Source organism: Schistocerca serialis, chromosome 1 (assembly GCF_023864345.2).
Source record: "Schistocerca serialis cubense isolate TAMUIC-IGC-003099 chromosome 1, iqSchSeri2.2, whole genome shotgun sequence".
Classification (NCBI taxonomy): Eukaryota; Metazoa; Arthropoda; class Insecta; order Orthoptera; family Acrididae; genus Schistocerca; species Schistocerca serialis.
Window position 1 is genome coordinate 919,047,573 of NC_064638.1, and position 20,055 is coordinate 919,067,627.

Genomic DNA, 20,055 nt, shown 5'->3' on the forward strand with positions numbered 1-20,055 from the left:
AATAGCTTGGGTTGCTGCATATTAACGTGGTATCATCTGCATATAAGATAGCTGTTGCATGGTTTGTTATGGACTGAATATCATTTACATAGATAATAAAGAGAAGTGGTCCTAATATTGACCCCTGTGGGATACCAAAATTTATGTCAGTGGTGTTTGACTTGTATGTTCCCTCTGTAGTCCTAATAGACACAAACTGCTTCCTATTTGTCAAGTAGGACCTCATCAGATTATGGGCTGTGCCTCAAATGCCATAGTTCCACAGTTTGTCCAGCAATATGGTCATATCAACACAGTCAAATGCTTTTTGTAAGTGTAGAAAGATGCCACATACATGTTCTTTATTATCTATTGCTTGAGTGACACCTTCGATTAAGTTGGATGCTGCTGTAATGGTGGATGACCCCTTGACAAACCCATACTGCCCCTTAGAAATCACTTTTTTGCATACCAGGAAGTCCCAGATTCTTATGTATATTACTTTCTCAAAGATTTTGGATATTATTGGAAGAACAGAAATGGGTCGAAAGTTTTCTACTAAATTCCTGTTTCCTTTTTTGAAAATAGGCACAACTCGGGCAATTTTCAACTCATCTGGAAATAGACCATCTTCCATATGAGAATTGATAACTGTTGATAAAGGTGATGCAATTTTATGTATACATTTCTTAAGAGTGTCCAGACTAAGACCATCATATCCTGCTGCATGGGAATTCTTTAAGCTACTCACTATTTTAATTATATCTTCTTTACTTGTTGGCATCAAAAATATACCCCCCCCCCCCCCCCCATGAACCATGGGCCTTGCCGTTGGTGGGGAGGCTTGCGTGCCTCAGCAATACAGATAGCCGTACCGTAGGTGCAACCACAACAGAGGGGTATCTGTTGAGAGGCCAGACAAACGTGTGGTTCCTGAAGAGGGGCAGCAGCCTTTTCAGTAGTTGCAAGGGCAACAGTCTGGATGATTGACTGATCTGGCCGTGTAACAATAACCAAACCGGCCTTGCTGTGCTGGTACTGCAAACCGCTGAAAGCAAGGGGAAACTACAGCCGTAATTTTTCCCGAGGGCATGCAGCTATACTGTATGATTAAATGATGATGGCGTCCTCTTGGGTAAAATATTCCGGAGGTAAAATAGTCCCCCATTCGGATCTCCGGGCGGGGACTACTCAAGAGGATGTCATTATCAGGAGAAAGAAAACTGGTGTTCTACGGATCGGAGCGTGGAATGTCAGATCCCTTAATCGGGCAGGTAGGTTAGAAAATTTAAAAAGGGAAATGGATAGGTTGAAGTTAGATATAGTGGGAATTAGTGAAGTTCGGTGGCAGGAGGAACAAGACTTTTGGTCAGGTGAATACAGGGTAACAAACACAAAATCAAATAGGGGTAATGCAGGAGTAGGTTTAATAATGAATAGGAAAATAGGAATGTGGGTAAGCTACTACAAACAGCATAGTGAATGCATTATTGTGGCCAAGATAGATACGAAGTCCACAATTACTACAGTAGTACAAGTTTATATGCCAACTAGCTCTGCAGATGATGAAGAAATTGAAGAAATGTATGATGAAATAAAAGAAATTATTCAGATTGTGAAGGGAGACGAAAATTTAATAGTCATGGGTGACTGGAATTCGAGTGTAGGAAAAGGGAGAGAAGGAAACATAGTAGGTGAATATGGAGTGGGGCTAAGAAATGAAAGAGGAAGCTGCCTGGTAGAATTTTGCACAGAGCACAACATAATCATAGCTAACACTTGGTTTAAAAATCATGAAAGAAGGTTGTATACATGGAAGAACCCTGGAGATACTAAAAGATATCAGATAGATTATATAATGGTAAGACAGAGACTTAGGAACCAGGTTTTAAATTGTAAGACATTCCCAGGGGCAGATGTGGACTCTGACCACAATCAATTGGTTATGAGCTGTAGATTAAAACTGAAGAAACTGCAAAAAGGTGGGAATTTAAGGAGGTGGGACCTGGATAAACTGAAAGAACCAGAGGTTGTACAGAGTTTCAGGCAGAGCATAAGGGAACAATTGACAGGAATGAGGGAAAGAAATACAGTAGAAGAGGAATGGGTAGCTTTGAGGGATGAAGTAGCGAAGGCAGCAGAGGATCAAGTAGGTGAAAGACGAGGACTAGTAGAAATCCTTGGGTAACAGAAGAAATATTGAATTTAATTGATGAAAGGAGAAAATATAAAAATGCAGTAAATGAAGCAGGCAAAAAGGAATACAAACGTCTCAAAAATGAGATCGACAGGAAGTGCAAAATGGCTAAGCAGGGATGGCTAGAGGACAAATGTAAGGATGTAGAGGCCTATCTCACTAGGGGTAAGATAGATACTGCCTACATGAAAATTAAAGAGACCTTTGGGGATTAGAGAACGACTTGTATGAATATCAAGAGGTCAGATGGAAACCCAGTTCTAAGCAAAGAAGGGAAAGCAGAAAGGTGGAAGGAGTATATAGAGGGTCTATACAAGGGTGATGTACTTGAGGACAATATTATGGAAATGGAAGAGGATGTAGATGAAGATGAAGTGGGAGATATGATACTGCGTGAAGAGTTTGACAGAGCACTGAAAGACCTGAGTCGAAACAAGACCCCCGGAGTAGACAACATTCCATTGGAACTACTGACGGCCTTGGGAGAGCCAGTCCTGACAAAACTCTACCCTCTGGTGAGCAAGATGTATGAAACAGGCGAAATACCCTCAGACTTCAAGAAGAATATAATAATTCCAATCCCAAAGAAAGCAGGTGTTGACAGATGTGAAAATTACCGAACTATCAGCTTAATAAGTCACAGCTGCAAAATACTAACACGAATTCTTTACAGATGAATGGAAAAACTAGTAGAAGCCGACCTCGGGGAAGATTAGTTTGGATACCCTAGAAACACTGGAACACGTGAGGCAATACTGACCTTACGACTTATCTTAGAAGAAAGATTAAGGAAAGGCAAACCTACGTTTCCAGCATTTGTAGACTTAGAGAAAGCTTTTGACAATGTTGACTGGAATACTCTCTTTCAAATTCTAAAGGTGGCAGGGGTAAAATACAGGGAGCGAAAGGCTATTTACAATTTGTACAGAAACCAGATGACAGTTATAAGAGTCGACAGACATGAAAGGGAAGCAGTGGTTGGGAAGGGAGTAAGGCAGGGTTGTAGCCTCTCCCCGATGTTGTTCAATCTGTATATTGAGCAAGCAGTAAAGGAAACAAAAGAAAAATTCGGAGTAGGTATTAAAATTCATGGAGAAGAAATAAAAACTTTGAGGTTCGCCGATGACATTGTAATTCTGTCAGAGACAGCAAAGGACTTGGAAGAGCAGTTGAATGGAATGGACAGTGTCTCGAAAGGAGGATATAAGATGAACATCAACAAAAGCAAAACAAGCATAACGGAATGTAGTCAAATTAAGTCGGGTGATGCTGAGGGAATTAGAGTAGGAAATGAGACATTTAAAGTAGTAAAGGAGTTTTGCTATTTGGGGAGCAAAATAACTGATGATGTTCGAAGTAGAGAGGATATAAAATGTAGACTGGCAATGGCAAGGAAAGCGTTTCTGAAGAAGAGAAATTTGTTAACATCGAGTATAGATTTAAATGTCAGGAAGTCATTTCTGAAAGTATTTGTATGGATGGAGTGTAGCCATGTATTGATGTGAAACATGGATGATAAATAGTTTGGACAATAAGAGAACAGAAGCTTTCGAAATGTGGTGCTACAGAGGAATGCTGAAGATTAGATGGGTAGATCACATAACTAATGAGGAAGTATTGAATAGGATTGGGGAGAAGAGAAGTTTGGGGCACAACTTGACCAGAAGAAGGGATCGGTTGGTAGGACATGTTCTGAGGCATCAAGGGATCACCAATTTAGTATTGGAGGGCAGCGTGGAGGGTAAAAATCGTAGAGGGAGACCAAGAGATGAATACACTTAGCAGATTCAGAAGGATGTAGGTTGCAGTAGGTACTGGGAGATGAAAAAGCTTGCACAGGATAGAGTAGCATGGAGAGCTGCATCAAACCAGTCTCAGGACTGAAGACCACAACAACAACAACATCAAAAATATACTTCCTGACACTGGTGTTCCTCTGAATTTGTATTTATGATTTTTAAGCTGATTGTGTATGCTGGAGCCAACAGAAGCAAAGTAATTGTTAAATATATCTGCTATCTTATTCTGATCAGTTTCTATTGTGCCGTTTATCAGCAAGTGATTTTCAGTTGTATGGTTCCCAGATTTACCTATTTCTCTATTTACTAGTGACCATGATGTTTTGGAGATATTATTTGAGTTTTGAATGACACTTTCAAAATGTTTCTGTTTTTCTGAAATTACGAGGTCTATATAGTATTTCTGATACTTTTTGAACTCTTATTGCTCAAGTCATTTAACATAGCATACTCATACCATCTTAGTTTTTCTCTAGCCTCAGTGACTGAACTTGATATCCAGTTTTGGGTTACAGCATGTGACTGAATTCTCTTTTTTTATTAATGGGCAGGCTTGGTTAAGAATGTAGAATAGTTCACTTGAGAATTTGCCATAACTATGAAGTATCATTAGAACACTGTTCCATTCCACATTCCTTAGCATATTATTCAACTGAGTTATATTTTGGTCTGTATTCATCCTAATATATGTATAGCAACTGTGTGTAGGAACCTTTTTTATGTGCACACTTAGTTCTACTACATGGTGGTCTGACAAAGCACTTATAATAACAGAAGATGTAAGATCGTAAAGATGAATACTAGTGATTATGTTATCTATTGCAGACTGTCATGTTTCAGTCTCCCTGGTTGCAGTGTTTATCAGGTATCCTACATTATATTCAAGCAGAGTATTCTTGAATAGTTTAGTGTGTAACTTATCTGCTAATACATTTATGTTGAAATCTCCTATAATTACTAACTTGTTCAGGTGTGATATAAAAACAGTCTCTATCATGTCACAAAACTTTGTTAAGAAAACTTCGAAGTTTCCACCTGGTGATCTATATAAACATATAACATAAATTTCATCATTTGGTATCTTTATACGTGCTGCACATCAGTCAATTGTTCCTTCTAATGAATATTTACTTTCATTTATAGAATTAAAATCGAATGTGCTCTTTACATACATTGATACACCCCCACCTCTGATAGTAGATCTGCAAAACTTATTAGCTAGTACCATGTTTAGAGGTTTAAGAAGTTCTAATTTGGCATCAGATAGCCAGTGTTCACTAATACCAAGCACATCAGGCATAGTTTCATTTACAAACACGCCTAATTGTTCATGTTTCTTGCTCAAGCCCTGTACATTCTGGTGGATTATTTTAAAGTTGTAAATACCTTGTTGTAGATTTCTCTGCTTTACTGACTTAAATAAGGTTGGTACAACCTGATGTCAGATGTAAACATTCCTCCTCAAGATGTTCCATAACATGCTGAAATTTTTGAACTCTTTCTCACCCAGGATGCTAACACACAAAGGCATTTCCTTCTTTGTTCCAATCATATTCAATTGTATAAATAAAACATGGGTGCAAAAGTGTTTTGAGAAACCATACTAAAAAGATATTTGTATTCTAATGAGAGACTAATTGATAATTGTTATAAAATTATGGTAAATAAAACTTGCAACACAATATTAGTTGAAACACTTAAGTTGGAAGTCTGTCTTTGTAAGCAGAGAACAACAGGCACAAAATCTACAGCTTGTTGCCAACAAGGAGTCACTTGGCTCAGGAATGCCCTGGATAAGAAAGAAGGTAGAAATTGTCATCATTTTATGGAGCATGTCTAGGATAAAGCCTATTATAGAGATAGTCATCTTCAAAAACTGTGTTTATTTGTATAAATGACTCTGAAATTACATGAAAGATGTTACAAAATGATGCAATGAGCAGAATGAAGGTTGCTGCTAGTGTCATTACCATCAGATCATTTAAGTTGCCACAGGTGAAAAAAGACGACAGTCAGCAGGAGATGTTCAAAATTGTGCCAACATATCATAAAAATAACTTCTTGTTGCTAAGCAATAAAAAGGATTACTGCATATTTAATTAAGAATTCTGAACCAAAATGTGCCATTAGGTTCAAATTTACTAACAGTAGTTGTAAAATTTATATTCTACCTTTTCCATGTAGTCACTGCTTTACTGATAACACTGTACCACTAATAATAAGCTCACAAACTCTGGTGTAAAAGTCACATTGTAGCAATGTGAATCATTGTCTATGTGTGAAATGAATGAATAAAATACGAATTTTTTTGAAAGAGTTTGTGAAACTTCAGCTGCCATTCTCTTTATTTCATGTACATTTTGTACAATTTCAGCCTTAGGCCATTTTCAAGTATCTAAATATCTATGTATCTAAACTGTACAATCATACATGGAATAAAAAGAATGGCAGCTTAAGACATCATGACATCTTTCAAAAAATTTCTTCGCAGCTGCAGACCCTATCGCACTGAAAATTATAAAACAGGAAATGGAGTTCTAAATTATGATTCTTCAACATATAGATTTGCAAGTTCTATTACCAAAGGACCTAGAACTTTCACCTTACACTATGAACACAATTATAAGAACCTGGCCCAACATCAAAGCCAATATGACACAGTCTGGTTCCATGGCAAAACAGCCAAATACATTTGGCCATCAGCATGTGATCATTTGGATAAACACACTGGAGAAGGGTTTGTTAGCACAAGAGCATTGGGAATTCCAACTTCAGTTTGCTGCAGAAATGGAGATCACCAACTTCATTGCGTTGAATGGTTGGATCGATCAATTTAAAACTCATCATAACATTGTTTGCAACCAACTGTATGGTGAAAGTGCTGATGGAGGAATTGTAGAACAATGAAAAGAACAATGGCAAAATAAGTTTAAAAGATTGTGATCAAAATAATTTTTTTAAATTTTGATGAAACTGGTCTTTTTTTAAATAACATATTACCAAGTAAGACCTTATGTTTTAAGAAATGCTGCAGTGGGAAACTGAATAAGCAGAGGATAACTGTTTTACTTATGGTCAATGCTGATGGGTCTGAAAAATTGCCTCCTTTGGTAATTGATAAATTAAAATGACTTAAAATAAGTCAAGATGTTTAAAAAAATGTGAGTACTTTGCCCACGAATTATGATTCCAGCAACACTGCATGGATGACCAGCTCTAGAAGCTATGGGAGCTATTAACATTTTGATGCAGTACATTGGTAGTGTATCAAGTGATGATAATGCATTTGATGCTTCCTATATCATGGAGTGACAAGTAGAGCTAACTGCTTTTAGAAAAAAAAAAAATCATTTAATTATTTCAGTTTTTTACTTACAAGGGGAGGCCGCCAATTGTGAAATTCAGATTCGATTCATACTGCGCATAATAAAAGCTCATGGCCAGCGGTGTAATGTGGCAAAGCACCAAGATGCACTTCTCATCCGTTGTCGAGAAAATCGACAGTTAAAAGAAACCGTTGTGGTGAAATACTCTCTACGATTAATAGTTTTCTACAGCGTCGTGGCGCAGCGGTAAGCGCTCGGGTTCGTAATCCGAAGGTCGCCGGATCGAATCTCCACCATGCAACCTTTTTTTAGTATTTGTTTTTTTAACCCAAATGTGTGTGTGTGTGTGTCTATATATATATATATATATATATATATATATATATATATATATATATATATATAATTCCCGGCAATCAGTTGCAACAATTATGTATATAATAAGTTGCCGAAAGTCATTTGTCGTGGAAGAACTGGCGACTTCGAACATCATTATGTTTTCCGCAAACAAAGTTGTATTTCACAAATGTTTTTAATTGTCTTCATAATGTTTACCATGTATAGTTAATGGAAGACGTAGAAACGATATTACGAAACGAATACGTATAGTGTAAGTCAAACGTTCGAATTAGAATAGAGACCCCACGAACACAAATTTGGTGTGGCAGGTATGAAATATAAACTCCGTTACTCGCTCGTTACACTTGAAGGACAGATGTTGAATGGGCCGAAACTAGCTGCCGCATAACAGCGTAGTTGCCTGCTAACTTCGAAAGAAGGTAGATGCTGTCCCTAGCGCAACTTATAACATCGTCGAAAATCAGTGCGTACGTGAGAGTTTTGGTACACCCTGTTAAACAAACGGAAAAATGGAGTCAGTACAATCGGAGAGCGATCCGCCTTCACCAACATGCATAAGCAATTCATTAATAGTTTGTGTGTGTGTGTGTGTGTGTGTGTGTGTGTGTGTGTGTGTGTGTGTGTGTGTGTGTGTGTGTGTGTGTCAGTGTGTGTGTACATTTGAATTACAAAAAACAAATAATAAAAAAAAGTTGCATGGTGCGAGATTAGATCCAGCGACCTTCGGATTACGAACCCGAGCGCTTACCGCTGCGCCACGACGCTGTGGAAAATTAATAATCGTAGAAAGTATTTCACCGCAACGGTTTCTTTTAACTGTCGATTTCCTCAACAACAGCTGAGAAGTGCATCTTGGTGCTTTGCACATTACACCTCTGGCCATGAGCTTTTATTATGCGCAGTATGAATCAAATCTGAATTTCACAATTGGCGGCCTCCCCTTGTTAGACAAAATTTAAATTGTTTTAATTTCTTATTTTGAACAATATAAAGAGGACAGTAAGAGTAATTTATTCATTTTTGCTTGTTGCATTTCCTATGCTTTCTGGGTATTTTACACTTTTCTGGATTTTACACTGTTTTGGGTAGATCTGCTGAAAAGTGTAAAAAAGAGGTTTTACTGCAGCTACAGAATTTGCAATCGTGAATTTGTTACAATCATTGTAAAATCCTCTTAAGTCTTAATAGTATTTGCTGCTAATAATAGAAAACATAATTCAGATTGGGATTTTGTATTTTTGAGGAAATGTTTTCAGTGATACATAAAACAAGAAATTAAGAATATCTACAGTTTTAAAAGATAATTAAAAATATACCTTACTAACCATGCATTCCATAAATTACTGAAATATTTAGAACAATGTTGGAAGCTGAAGAAGTGAATTAAAATTTGTGCTGCAGCTGGGACTCAAACCCGGGTCTTTTTGCAGATATGCTAGTAAGCAAGAAGACCTGGGTTCGAGTCCTGGCCGCAGGACAAATTTTAATTCACTTCCTCAGCTTCCAACGTTATCATAGATAAATTAGAGACTTAATTGTCTCACGGAAAATTTAATTTAAGATGAAATATTTAGATTCAAGACAAAACATTTCTGTTAGCTTGTAATAATCAGTGACAGTCATTTTTAAATGATACCTGTCCTTATGGCACATAAATAATGACTGATCTATAAAGAATGAATATCAATGTGACCATGCAGATATTATACTAGGCCTATCTGTACGGAAAAATGGCTGAATTTAATTTAGCTTATAGGAACAGAAATAGTTCACAACAGCATCATGAAAAGTAATTGTCAATACATTTAAACAGCTGCAGGAGGTAACAAAATATCTCCTGATTTTGGTAATTTAACTGAAGAAATAATGTGTAAACTCATAATGTAAATAACCTTCAGCCAACCTCTCGAAAAATACATGGAGACAAATGATTTGTCATGAATATCAAAATAAGTGGTGTTTTCATAAACAGTAACAATAATAAACAAACTACTGTAGCATGAAAAAGTAAAATTACTTACTAATTTCGAACATGTTTATTATGAAGAAACAAATCTCAGCAGACAGATGAAAAAAATCAAACATTAAGGTTTGACGATATAAGGTATAATTAATTTAACTTAATTTTAATAATACTCCAATACAGTTTTATACAAAAATAAACTCTCGTTGCTTCTTTCTACCTGTATTACTTCAGCAGCAGTACTTGTTGATATTTTTTTCTCTCCCAAATAATGTTTCCGAACTTTCTTCCCTATTTCATGGTGTATTTCTTGTGGAGCTGTATAATTGTAGTCCAAGAGGTATGCGGACACTTCCTCAAACCGAGCATCCAGTTCTTTCATTACATCATGTTTTGTCACAAAATCTATCATAATAAGAAGAATGAAAGTGAGACATATATCTGAGTACCCAGAGATATGGAATTGATATACAACTTGATTATAATTTATATTTTCATAAAAATGTAACCAATTACACTTTAAGACTAATGACACAACTGGAAATTGTATATACTTTGGACCTATTGAAAAAAATGGTACAAACTTTATGCATGGCAGAAACATACATGACTGTTGGCAGTATACAAATAGTCATTTTTTCCTTGCTCCACATATATATTGAATAGGACAGTGAGTGGCAACAGATTCTGGGGAATGTATGTACATGTACAATTGTTATCAAAATAGAAATGATATTGAAGGCCAAAACTGTATTTTTGCTTAATGAGTGGTATTTGGTGTATGTAGCATATTGCCACAGTCATATTACATTAGTGGTATATCTAATAATCAAAAGAAATTTGCATAGGTAGGCACACAATAGAAAAAATTATTAACCCCCAGGAGACATCACATTAATACCATGAAACACTGCCTGCATCCTTTATAATGGCCTCAATGCATTAGAGAAGAGAGTTCACAAGTTTATTCTGATGTCCTAACAAAATCTGAGGATCTTAATTTCTATGTTTGACCTACTTTTCTAAATCCTGCTAGACATGTTCTATGGGATACTTATCAAGTGATTTGGCAGATCTGTCAAGTTGCAATAGGGTGCTTGAGTGACTGTAAATTGCATGCAGACCTTGGAGATGATTGGTGCCACTTTGCATGATTGTAGTGTCCACAGCATACTCATTATGCATATGTAGAAGAAAGGGCAACACTTGGTCATGGTGATTGTTGAAATAAATATCCTGATTCATGATCTCAGTAACCTGAATGAGTCACCCCACACCATAGTACAAATAACACACCTAAAACATCACAGTGAATCACTTATTGTCTGAACTACATTCTCCATACATTGCAGTTTAAAAGCCTCTTTGGGCCATTGGTGTACTTGACACCTTGCATCATTTGCAAACAGGCAAATCATAACTCATCAGAGCACACACCTCCAGTCAGCTAATGTCCAGTTTCCGTGTTGTTTGGTCCATGGAATATGTGCAGCTTTATTTGCCACTGTGAGAAATGGCTTTTTGTGAGGTACCCAATTCCATAAGTCCACTGCATGCAATTCTCTTCATAATGTTCCCTAAGAAACTGGTTGAGATGCAACTGAATTCACTGACAGCAAAAAATGCTGTTGATATACCAACAAATTGAATAACTTCAGTCATGGTGTGGTCATGAGAGCATCAAGAGGCAGTAGCTCCTGGTTATGCTGTCACACCTACACTTAAACACAAGTTTTTGTTTTCAAACAACTGACTGCCACATACACACTATTTCAGTTCCTTGACTTAACCCAGTGTTGGAGGATTATGTGACCATCTGGTATCAGTTCTACAGAATATACAGTACTCTAAAGCAGCCAGCACGCTCTTCTAAGGGGGAAATGAATGTTTTGTCAGGTAAGACTACACCGAACACACAACCTTTCCTGTTAAGTAGCAATTTTTATTCAGTAGCACATTTTTTGTTTCAAGAGAGACACAATAAAATGTAACACAATTCATTTTCTAACAACAGGAGGCCTCACAGCATGGACTCTCATAAATTTATCCACTATGATTTGGTACCAAATAAGAAGAGTTATCTCAGCTGTTTCCAAGAGCAAAGCATTGATCAGTATTGAAGGCACCTCTATGAGACAGATTTTAACACAGAAATACTGTATTTTGAGCATGAAGTTGATCCTACAGTGATAAAAGATTGCACCATCAAAACAGCAAACAAAAAATATTGTATCATGTCAATGAGCACTTAAAATGGATGAAACACATCTTGGAGTTGACACTTATTTAAATTACTTTTTCATAAAAGCTTGAATAATGGGACAATTTTTTATCCCTGTTTATTGTTTCTTCTTATTTAGAAACATGTAGCATAAGGAGTGTAGAACCAGTATAAATTTTAGCATTTACTAAGGTCTAATACTTTTTCTTGATGTATTTACTTACACAATTATTTTATTGACCTTGAAGACTACATGCTGAGCTTACAGTCCACCTCCATTAACTCTTCGCATCAAGTTATCCTTGGCCTTTAACTGCCATAGATCTTCCAGGATTTCATTCTCTCGTAGCTTCCATGGTCCATCTAGCATGCATGTCCCATCATGCATTCCTACCATCACAGCTTTGGGTTCAAGTTGTTCAGGCATCTGAGGTACATGTTTAATCCATTCAGATCTTTTTGCTTTCATTTTCTTGCCAATATTAGATTGTTGCATCACTTCCAATACATTCTGGTCCTTCCTTCTTCTCTACCCATCAGTAGCATCTCGCCCTAGGCCAGAGGCCTTCCTGGAGATTTAGCAGGATACCAACATGAGTGGTGATGGATACAGACTCTTATCATCATGGTGCCAGCAGCACCCTGCCTACAAGCCAACAGCTTTCATGAGGTTGCACCATCAGGCACAGTGGCTGAAGGCACATAACTCACTGAATTTTGATAGCTACCACTGGGCACCCCGGGGGTGAAACACTATCTTATTGTACTGGCTTGCCCTTCATTCACTGCCACCAGTTAATAACAACGAAAATAAAAACTGTTATCAATAAATGTTGTCAGTCCTCACCTCCCCACTCCTGTCATCCAATCAAAACAGAGTTCAGTGATGTCCCTAACAAACTGTTAAGTGTAGTGTGAAATTACATACTTGTGTCAGTAGCCTAAAACAGTGGTTTAATCTGCATTTACATACATACTCTGCAAGCCACTGTACGGTGCACAGTGGAGGGTACATTGTACCACTAGTCATTTCCTTTTCTGTTCCACTCATAAATGGAGTAAGGGAAAAATGAATAACTATGTGATTCCACACAAACACAAATTGTTCTTGCCTTATTTTTACAGTCCTTATACAAAATGTACATTGGCAACAGTAGAATTGTTCAGCAGTCAGCTGAAGATGCTGGTTCTCTAAATTTTCTATCTGGCAGCACATCTCTGAATTGCTTCAATGTCTTCCTTTAATCTGACCTGGTGGGAATCCCAAGCACTTTTCTAAAATTCTTTTATTATGAAGTGTCTCCTTGAATAATTATTAACAATGACAGTTGTTGAACAGGAATCTGAAATAATGAGGGGTAATACAGACATGGGAGACTTAAAACATTAACCAGCGGGTACTACGCTTACATACAAGCCCACCTAAAATATGGTGTGATATTCTGGGGAAATTCTCCAACTGCCCTGAATACATTCAAAATCCAGAAGAGAGCAATGAGGACTTTTACTGGGAGCAAACCCAGAGACTCCTGCAAACCAATCTTCAGAAAGTTGGAAATCCTTACACTGCCTTTGCCTATACAATCTCAAGACTCTAAAATTTTTCAGAAACCACATAGTGCCATCTGACTCCAGAGTCATAAAAAAATAATGAAATACATAAACACACCACCAGGAAAAACTCAAATTTGCATGTTTTACATACGAACACTCAACCATGTAAAAAGGGACCTTTCCACATGGGCCTCCAACTGTTCAACAGTCTTCCCACTAATATTAAGTCCATCAAAAACAACATAAAATTTAGCAAAGCCATGAAGTCATATTTGTTGTGTCACTGTTTTTACTCTATAAATGAATACTTAGAACAGTAATCTTGCTATTTATGTTAAATTGAAAACATTGAGCAATTGGTGTGAAGTAAACTTAACCAATCTTTGCAATATCATACATTAGGATACTATATGTTAGTATATGTTAACAATGTTAACTGATATTTTCCAACGCCTGCAACACACTATGTATGATCAGATCACGTGGAATAAATAAATAAATAAAAATAAACAAGTAGTGTGTGAAACAAGAACAGGAAAAACAAACAGATGAATTATGTAAATTATCAAAATGAAAAGATAAAAATGATGTAAGTACAATGTTGGCATTGTTAATAAAAATAAGATATAATAATAAGGAGCAATTAACAAAAATGAGTAATGATAATAAGGATCAGTTAATAAAAATTAATAGTGACCAGTCTGCCAAAATTAATGAGCAACTTTAAAATCATAAACATGAAAGTAAGAAACAGTTCACAGAATTTGGTCATTGAATAGCAGCATTATTTGACTGTATTGGTAAAAATACAGCTCAAATAAATAATATCAATCAAAAAATTGTTAGATTAGATGTTCAAGTATAGTCTGTTGAAACTAAAATGAAATAAATTGAACTTAAACTTAACACTGAAGTCAAAAATGTCAAAGATGAGATCAGAATCAAACAATAGAAAAATCCAGGCTGGAACATAACAATATGTTGAGAAGGAGTGTGCTACTCACCATATAGTGGAGATGCTGAGTCGCAGGTAGGCACAAAAAAAAAAGACTCTCACAATTAAGGCTTTTGGCCACTAAAGCCTTTGTCAAAAATACACACACACACACACACACACACACACACACACACACACACACACACACACACACACACACATGCACGGAAATGCAACTCACACACACGACTGCAGTCTCAGTCAACTCAGTCAACTGGAACAACACTGCGAGCAGCAGCACCAGTGCATGATGGGAGTGGCAATTGTGAGGGGGTAAGGAGGAGGTTGGGGCTGCGAAGAAGAGGGATAATTGTAGTGGGGGTGGCAGACAGTGAAATGCTGCAGATTAGACGGTGGGCTGGTGAGAGGTGGTGGTGGAGGGGGAGGGGGGGGGTGGGGGGAGGGGGCAGAAGGTATGGAAAAGGAATGAAATAAAAAGACTGGGTGTGGTGGTAGAATGACGGCTGTTTAGTGTTATTTCCATGCTTTGTCTAGTCATGATATTTGTGTTAAAAGACTTGGAATCTGAAAAATGACCATTGCAGCATTTCTTTTTGCTTTCTAGAATTATTTGTCTTCTAATGAAACTTTGATATTGCTTGTGTACTAGTCTTGGGAATATGTGTGGAAAACCACACCATTTCCCACAAAAAACTGCAATTTCTTGTACCATATACAATTTACTTGTGCTTCTTATGATAGATATATTAGCTAGTGTTCAATATTATTTTTGTATTTGCATTGAATTTTCATCTTGCCCTATTGAATCAATATACTTTATGTACATGTAAAAGAAGAATTTAAATATGTCAGTGACACATAGTTAGCAAAAAGGACATTAAAGCAAATTTCACTGTTGTCAAATTTTTGGCATAAATTATGAGCAATTTTGCTAGATATGTTGCAAAACAACTCAGATTTTAGAAAAAAAATGTAAGAAGGAGCGAGCTGTTTTTTCCTGTTACAAGATTTGAAAGATTTGGAAAGCAGTTTTTTGTATGTTGGTATAATCCATCATGTGACATGAGAACTAATGAATCCAAAATGTTTGTAGCAACCAGAAACTAAAGGACAAAATGAGTGATAAAACTGCTGGACTAGCACAAGGAAGAAATGACCTAAAATCTCTTGAATATTATTTTCCAGAGTGACATACCTAAGGATGATGTAAGGTATTGTGAAGGCCAAGAAGATATTAGTGAAAAATGTAAAAGGCATTGTAAAATATTGTTTCGAAAAGATTTCATTTGTGTTCTAAGCCAAAGGAGTAAGTTCCTACCAAAGGACTTTAATTTTGTTCTGTAATCTAAATTATTTTGCTATATTTTCTTTATAGCATTGCAAATAACTCTACATGGACTTAGATGTTTTCTTTTGGCCATAGGGAAGTACCAGTCAATAGTAATTTCACTAACCGAAGACAGACTTATAAATGTTGGTATATGTTGGAGTATAAAGAAAATGTTTATGTGTAGTGGTTACTTACAGAGGTTGGTGATGGTCAGAGGACCCAAACATCCAGACATGGCAGAGAAAGAGAGAAGGCTGCTAGTTTTAGATGTTTTGGTACAACAAAAGATGGATGGACATTTCAATCAGTGTACCACAAGTCAATACACACTGATTTATATCATAATGACCAGAGTTTTCACAAACCAGTCCAAAAGAGAGCAGCTTTAAGTACATTGGTACACAGAGTGAAAAATGTTTCTGACATCAATCACTTGGGTTCTGAAATTAATCATCTGTAGTATGTGTTCCAAAAGAACAACTATGGGTCACATGATATGGTTTTCACAAACCAGTCCAAAAGAGAGCAGCTTTAAGTACATTGGTACACAGAGTGAAAAACGTTTCTGACATCAATCACTTGGGTTCTGAAATTAATCATCTGAAGTATGTGTTCCAAAAGAACAACTATGGATCACATGATATGACGTCAGCATGTGCCAAGGGAAGAAAATATGAAAATATTAAACATTCACATGGTGAGCCAATGACTCCATTCCTTCCCTTCAGCAGCACCACATCCAGCAAAACTGGCAGAGTACTGGGAAGACATTATTTTGTGACCTCCTATGAAGATCAAGGAGATGCCATGCCTTGTTAAAGACAGTCTCAGTCTTGGGATCCCTGGGATTTACAACATATCTAGTGAGTGTGGAAGCAATTCCATCAGTCAGTTCATGTGCACCATTTCTGACCACTATGTAGAACATTGGTGGCATATTAAAAATCAAGAACTAGGGAATTCTGCATTTGCTGAGGACAGACTCACAAACAAACATAAAATACTGTTTAATGAAACAGAAGTTTTGTCTCAGGCTACTGTGTACTGGGGTTCCATAATTAATGAGGCTATAGAAATTTAGGATAAGTGAGAAAATCTTCAACTGTCACAGTGGATATAATCTTAGCAGGGTATGGAAGGGAGCTCTCAATACTGGAGAAGAGCCAGAGTTATTCGCGGCAATGTTTATGCTATGGCGGGAGTCGTGGAACCACCAGCACTGATGGTGACATCATTTACAACAGCATGACATAATTACCAATCAATCAGAAGCCGTCTTTGTGCTATATAAGCCCATCACAACAGCAGTTAAGATAGTAAGCTGCTCCTGACAAAGACAATGGAGATAATCGTTGAAAACTTGAGATTGTACCCTGAAATGATCCGACAAGAAGTCTGAGAATGTTTTATATGCTTACCCATTTGTTCATTGTGTTGCATAGATTTGTCTAATGAATGCCTTAGATTTTTTCCTAATAGGATTAACAAAAGTACTTTGTGAGATAAATTTAGTAGTCAACTCTCTTTTCAGTTTTCACAGTTCCTTCTGTTCTGCTTGTATATACAATAACTGTAAGTAATATCCATTCTTCTGATATTCCCCTCTCATGTCAATTTTGCCAAAAATAAGATTATGCAGTCTCTCTACAGTCTTGGCTTCTGTTTGCAACATACTGGAATGCCAGAGCATATAAAACACATTCTGCTGTAATATGGTATATATAGGTAAGACCAACTGCACTTTGGAAGAAGGCTCTGGGGAACATCAACACTGCACTCACCTTTAGCAACCTACGAAGTCTGTCATTGCTGAACATTGTTTTTCTGCTGGTTATAAAATGGAATGCAATAAGCCAACAATTTTGACCGACACTAACACATTTTGGGATCCCATAATTAAAGTTCCATTGAGATAAGCATGGTGGAAAACCACAGTAACTGAGACAGTGGTTTATCAATTGGGTATTTGCATGGGATACCATTATTTCAATGATTTGCTCTCAGCAAAAACAACAGAGTGAACTGAGGCCCATGGTAACCCTGTGCTAACAATCAGTCCCCAGAGCCTAGGTCCCAGAGCAGTACAATGCCATACTTTAAACAAATGCTTTCAAAAAACTTCTTCTTATTTTAGGGGTGTTACTTTTTGAGGATAATGTCTTATTCTTTGGCACTTTTAGTTTGTGCAGTTCTCCTTTTGATTTCTTATTTGCTCCTTCCATTGGTAGTGATAATGTTTCCCAAATAAGTAAATGCCTGTCAAATACATGTACTCAAACCATGACTTTCCCTTACTTAAGACATATTGTCACCCCTGTTATAGACTCACTTATTTTTATTTTATATTATTTTCACATAAATTGTTGATCCATTTTATTTAATATCATTGAAATGTCTTCTTCATTTTCAGATAAAATAGCTTTGGCATCATCACATTTGTTCTTTTGCCATCTATTGCTTCATTTGTCTCTGTTTTCTGACTTTTTAAGTGCCTCCTCTATGTATAAATTAAAAACAATTGCTGATAGTGATCATCCTTGCTGGACTCCTCCCCAGATCTGTGCTGCTTCTTATGTTGAACACAAGCATATCGTTTTAGAGGTTCTATATCAGTCATTTGTCTCTGTTACATATTGCTACTTTCTTCAGTAACTCAAGACTTTTTCCCTTATTATTATGCTACCTGTGGTTCTACAAAAGTTATGTATGTTGTTAAATAACTTTCTGTATAATTTCTGTAAATAATTTTAAAGCTAATATTTTGTCTCTGGTTTCTCATTGTTTTTGGAAGCCAAATAGAGCTTCTGTGAGGTGGCTTCATCTTTCAGTTGCATTTGGTTGAGAATAATGTTCATTATTATTTTCAATCCACGTATGACTAAGCAAAGCATCTGATAATTTTTTTACTTCTAGGCATTCACCCATTAGGGATGGGCATTATGAAGTTTCTCTCAACATCAGTGGATAGTTTTCCCTTTTCATATAAGTTACACATAAGAGTATCAAACAGTGGAAACTCCAGGTAGAAATAGCAACAATGTAGGAAAAGAGAGATTGCTGCTTACCATAAAGAAGACACATCAAATTGTGGACAGGCACAACTAAAGGATATTCACATATTGCAGATGGCCACAGCCTTCATTTTTAAGAGAAACAAACACACGCACTGAGGAAGGGAAAGGGGAAGGGGAAGGTGAAGTGGAAGGGTAAGAGATAGTAGTGTATGGGTGGGAAGACAGATGAATGCTGTCTGGTGCAGTGTGCAGGGACTAGACTGCCAACAGGCACAGCATCAGAAGGTTGTGGGGCAGGGTGGTGGAGAAAAACGATCGAAAAAGAAGAGGAGTGTGGAAAGATGGACGGGTGTGTTGGTAGAGGGTTGCACATAAACATGGTGGGAGTCAAGAATGGGGAGAAGGTGGTAGGACAGAAGGGGTGAAAACTGTAGGGTGAAGGGTGTGGAGACAGTATGCACTTGTGAGCACAAGTGTGTGTGTGTGAATCTCTGTGTCTAGAACTGGTAGAAAAATATATTTTTTCTAGCAGATGCTTTTAAACCTTTTAGTTGCTTTAAATTCACTCACCTTACCATCTTGAACCCCCTCATGAACCATGGACCTTGCCATTGGTGGGGAGGCTTGTATGCCTCAGCGCTACAGATAGCCGTACCGTAGGTGCAACCACAACAGAGGGGTATCTGTTGAGAGGCCAGACAAACATGTGGTTCCTGAAGAGGGGCAGCAGCCTTTTCAGTAGTTACAGGGGCAACAGTCTGGATGATTGACTGATCTGGTCTTGTAACACTAACCAAAACGGCCTTGCTGTGCTGGTACTGTGAATGGCTGAAAGCAAGGGGAAACTACAGCCGTAATTTTTCCCGAGGGCATGTAGCTTTACTGTATGGTTAAATGATGATGGCATCCTCTTGGGTAAAATATTCCGGAGGTAAAATAGTCCCCCATTCGGATCTCCGGGTGGGGACTACTCAGGAGGATGTCATTATCAGGAGAAAGAAAACTGGCGTTCTACGGATCGGAGCGTGGAATGTCAGATCCCTTAATCGGGCAGGTAGGTTAGAAAATTTAAAAAGGGAAATGGATAGGTTAGAGTTAGATATAGTGGGAATTAGCGAAGTTCGGTGGCAAGAGGAACAAGACTTTTGGTCAGGTGAATACAGGGTTATAAATACAAAATCAAATAGGGGTAATGCAGGAGTAGGTTTAATAATGAATAAAAAAATATGACTGTGGGTAAGCTACTACAAACAACATAGTGAATGCATTACTGTGGCTAAGACAGACACGAAGCCCATGCCTACTACAATAGTACAAGTTTATATGCCAACTAGCTCTGCAGATGATGAAGAAA

At 37.2% G+C, this 20,055-nt stretch overlaps 1 protein-coding gene across 2 annotated transcripts in view; it reads right to left on the bottom strand.

Annotated features, from left to right (window-relative positions):
* Nucleotides 1-20,055, bottom strand: part of LOC126412333 (venom carboxylesterase-6-like) — a 237,306-nt gene that overhangs the window by 19,062 nt on the left and 198,189 nt on the right. For both annotated transcript variants that reach the window (XM_050081872.1, XM_050081861.1), the window contains exon 7: nt 9,845-10,029. In XM_050081872.1, the coding sequence (XP_049937829.1) occupies nt 9,845-10,029 (185 nt within the window). The remainder of the gene's footprint in view (nt 1-9,844; nt 10,030-20,055) is intronic.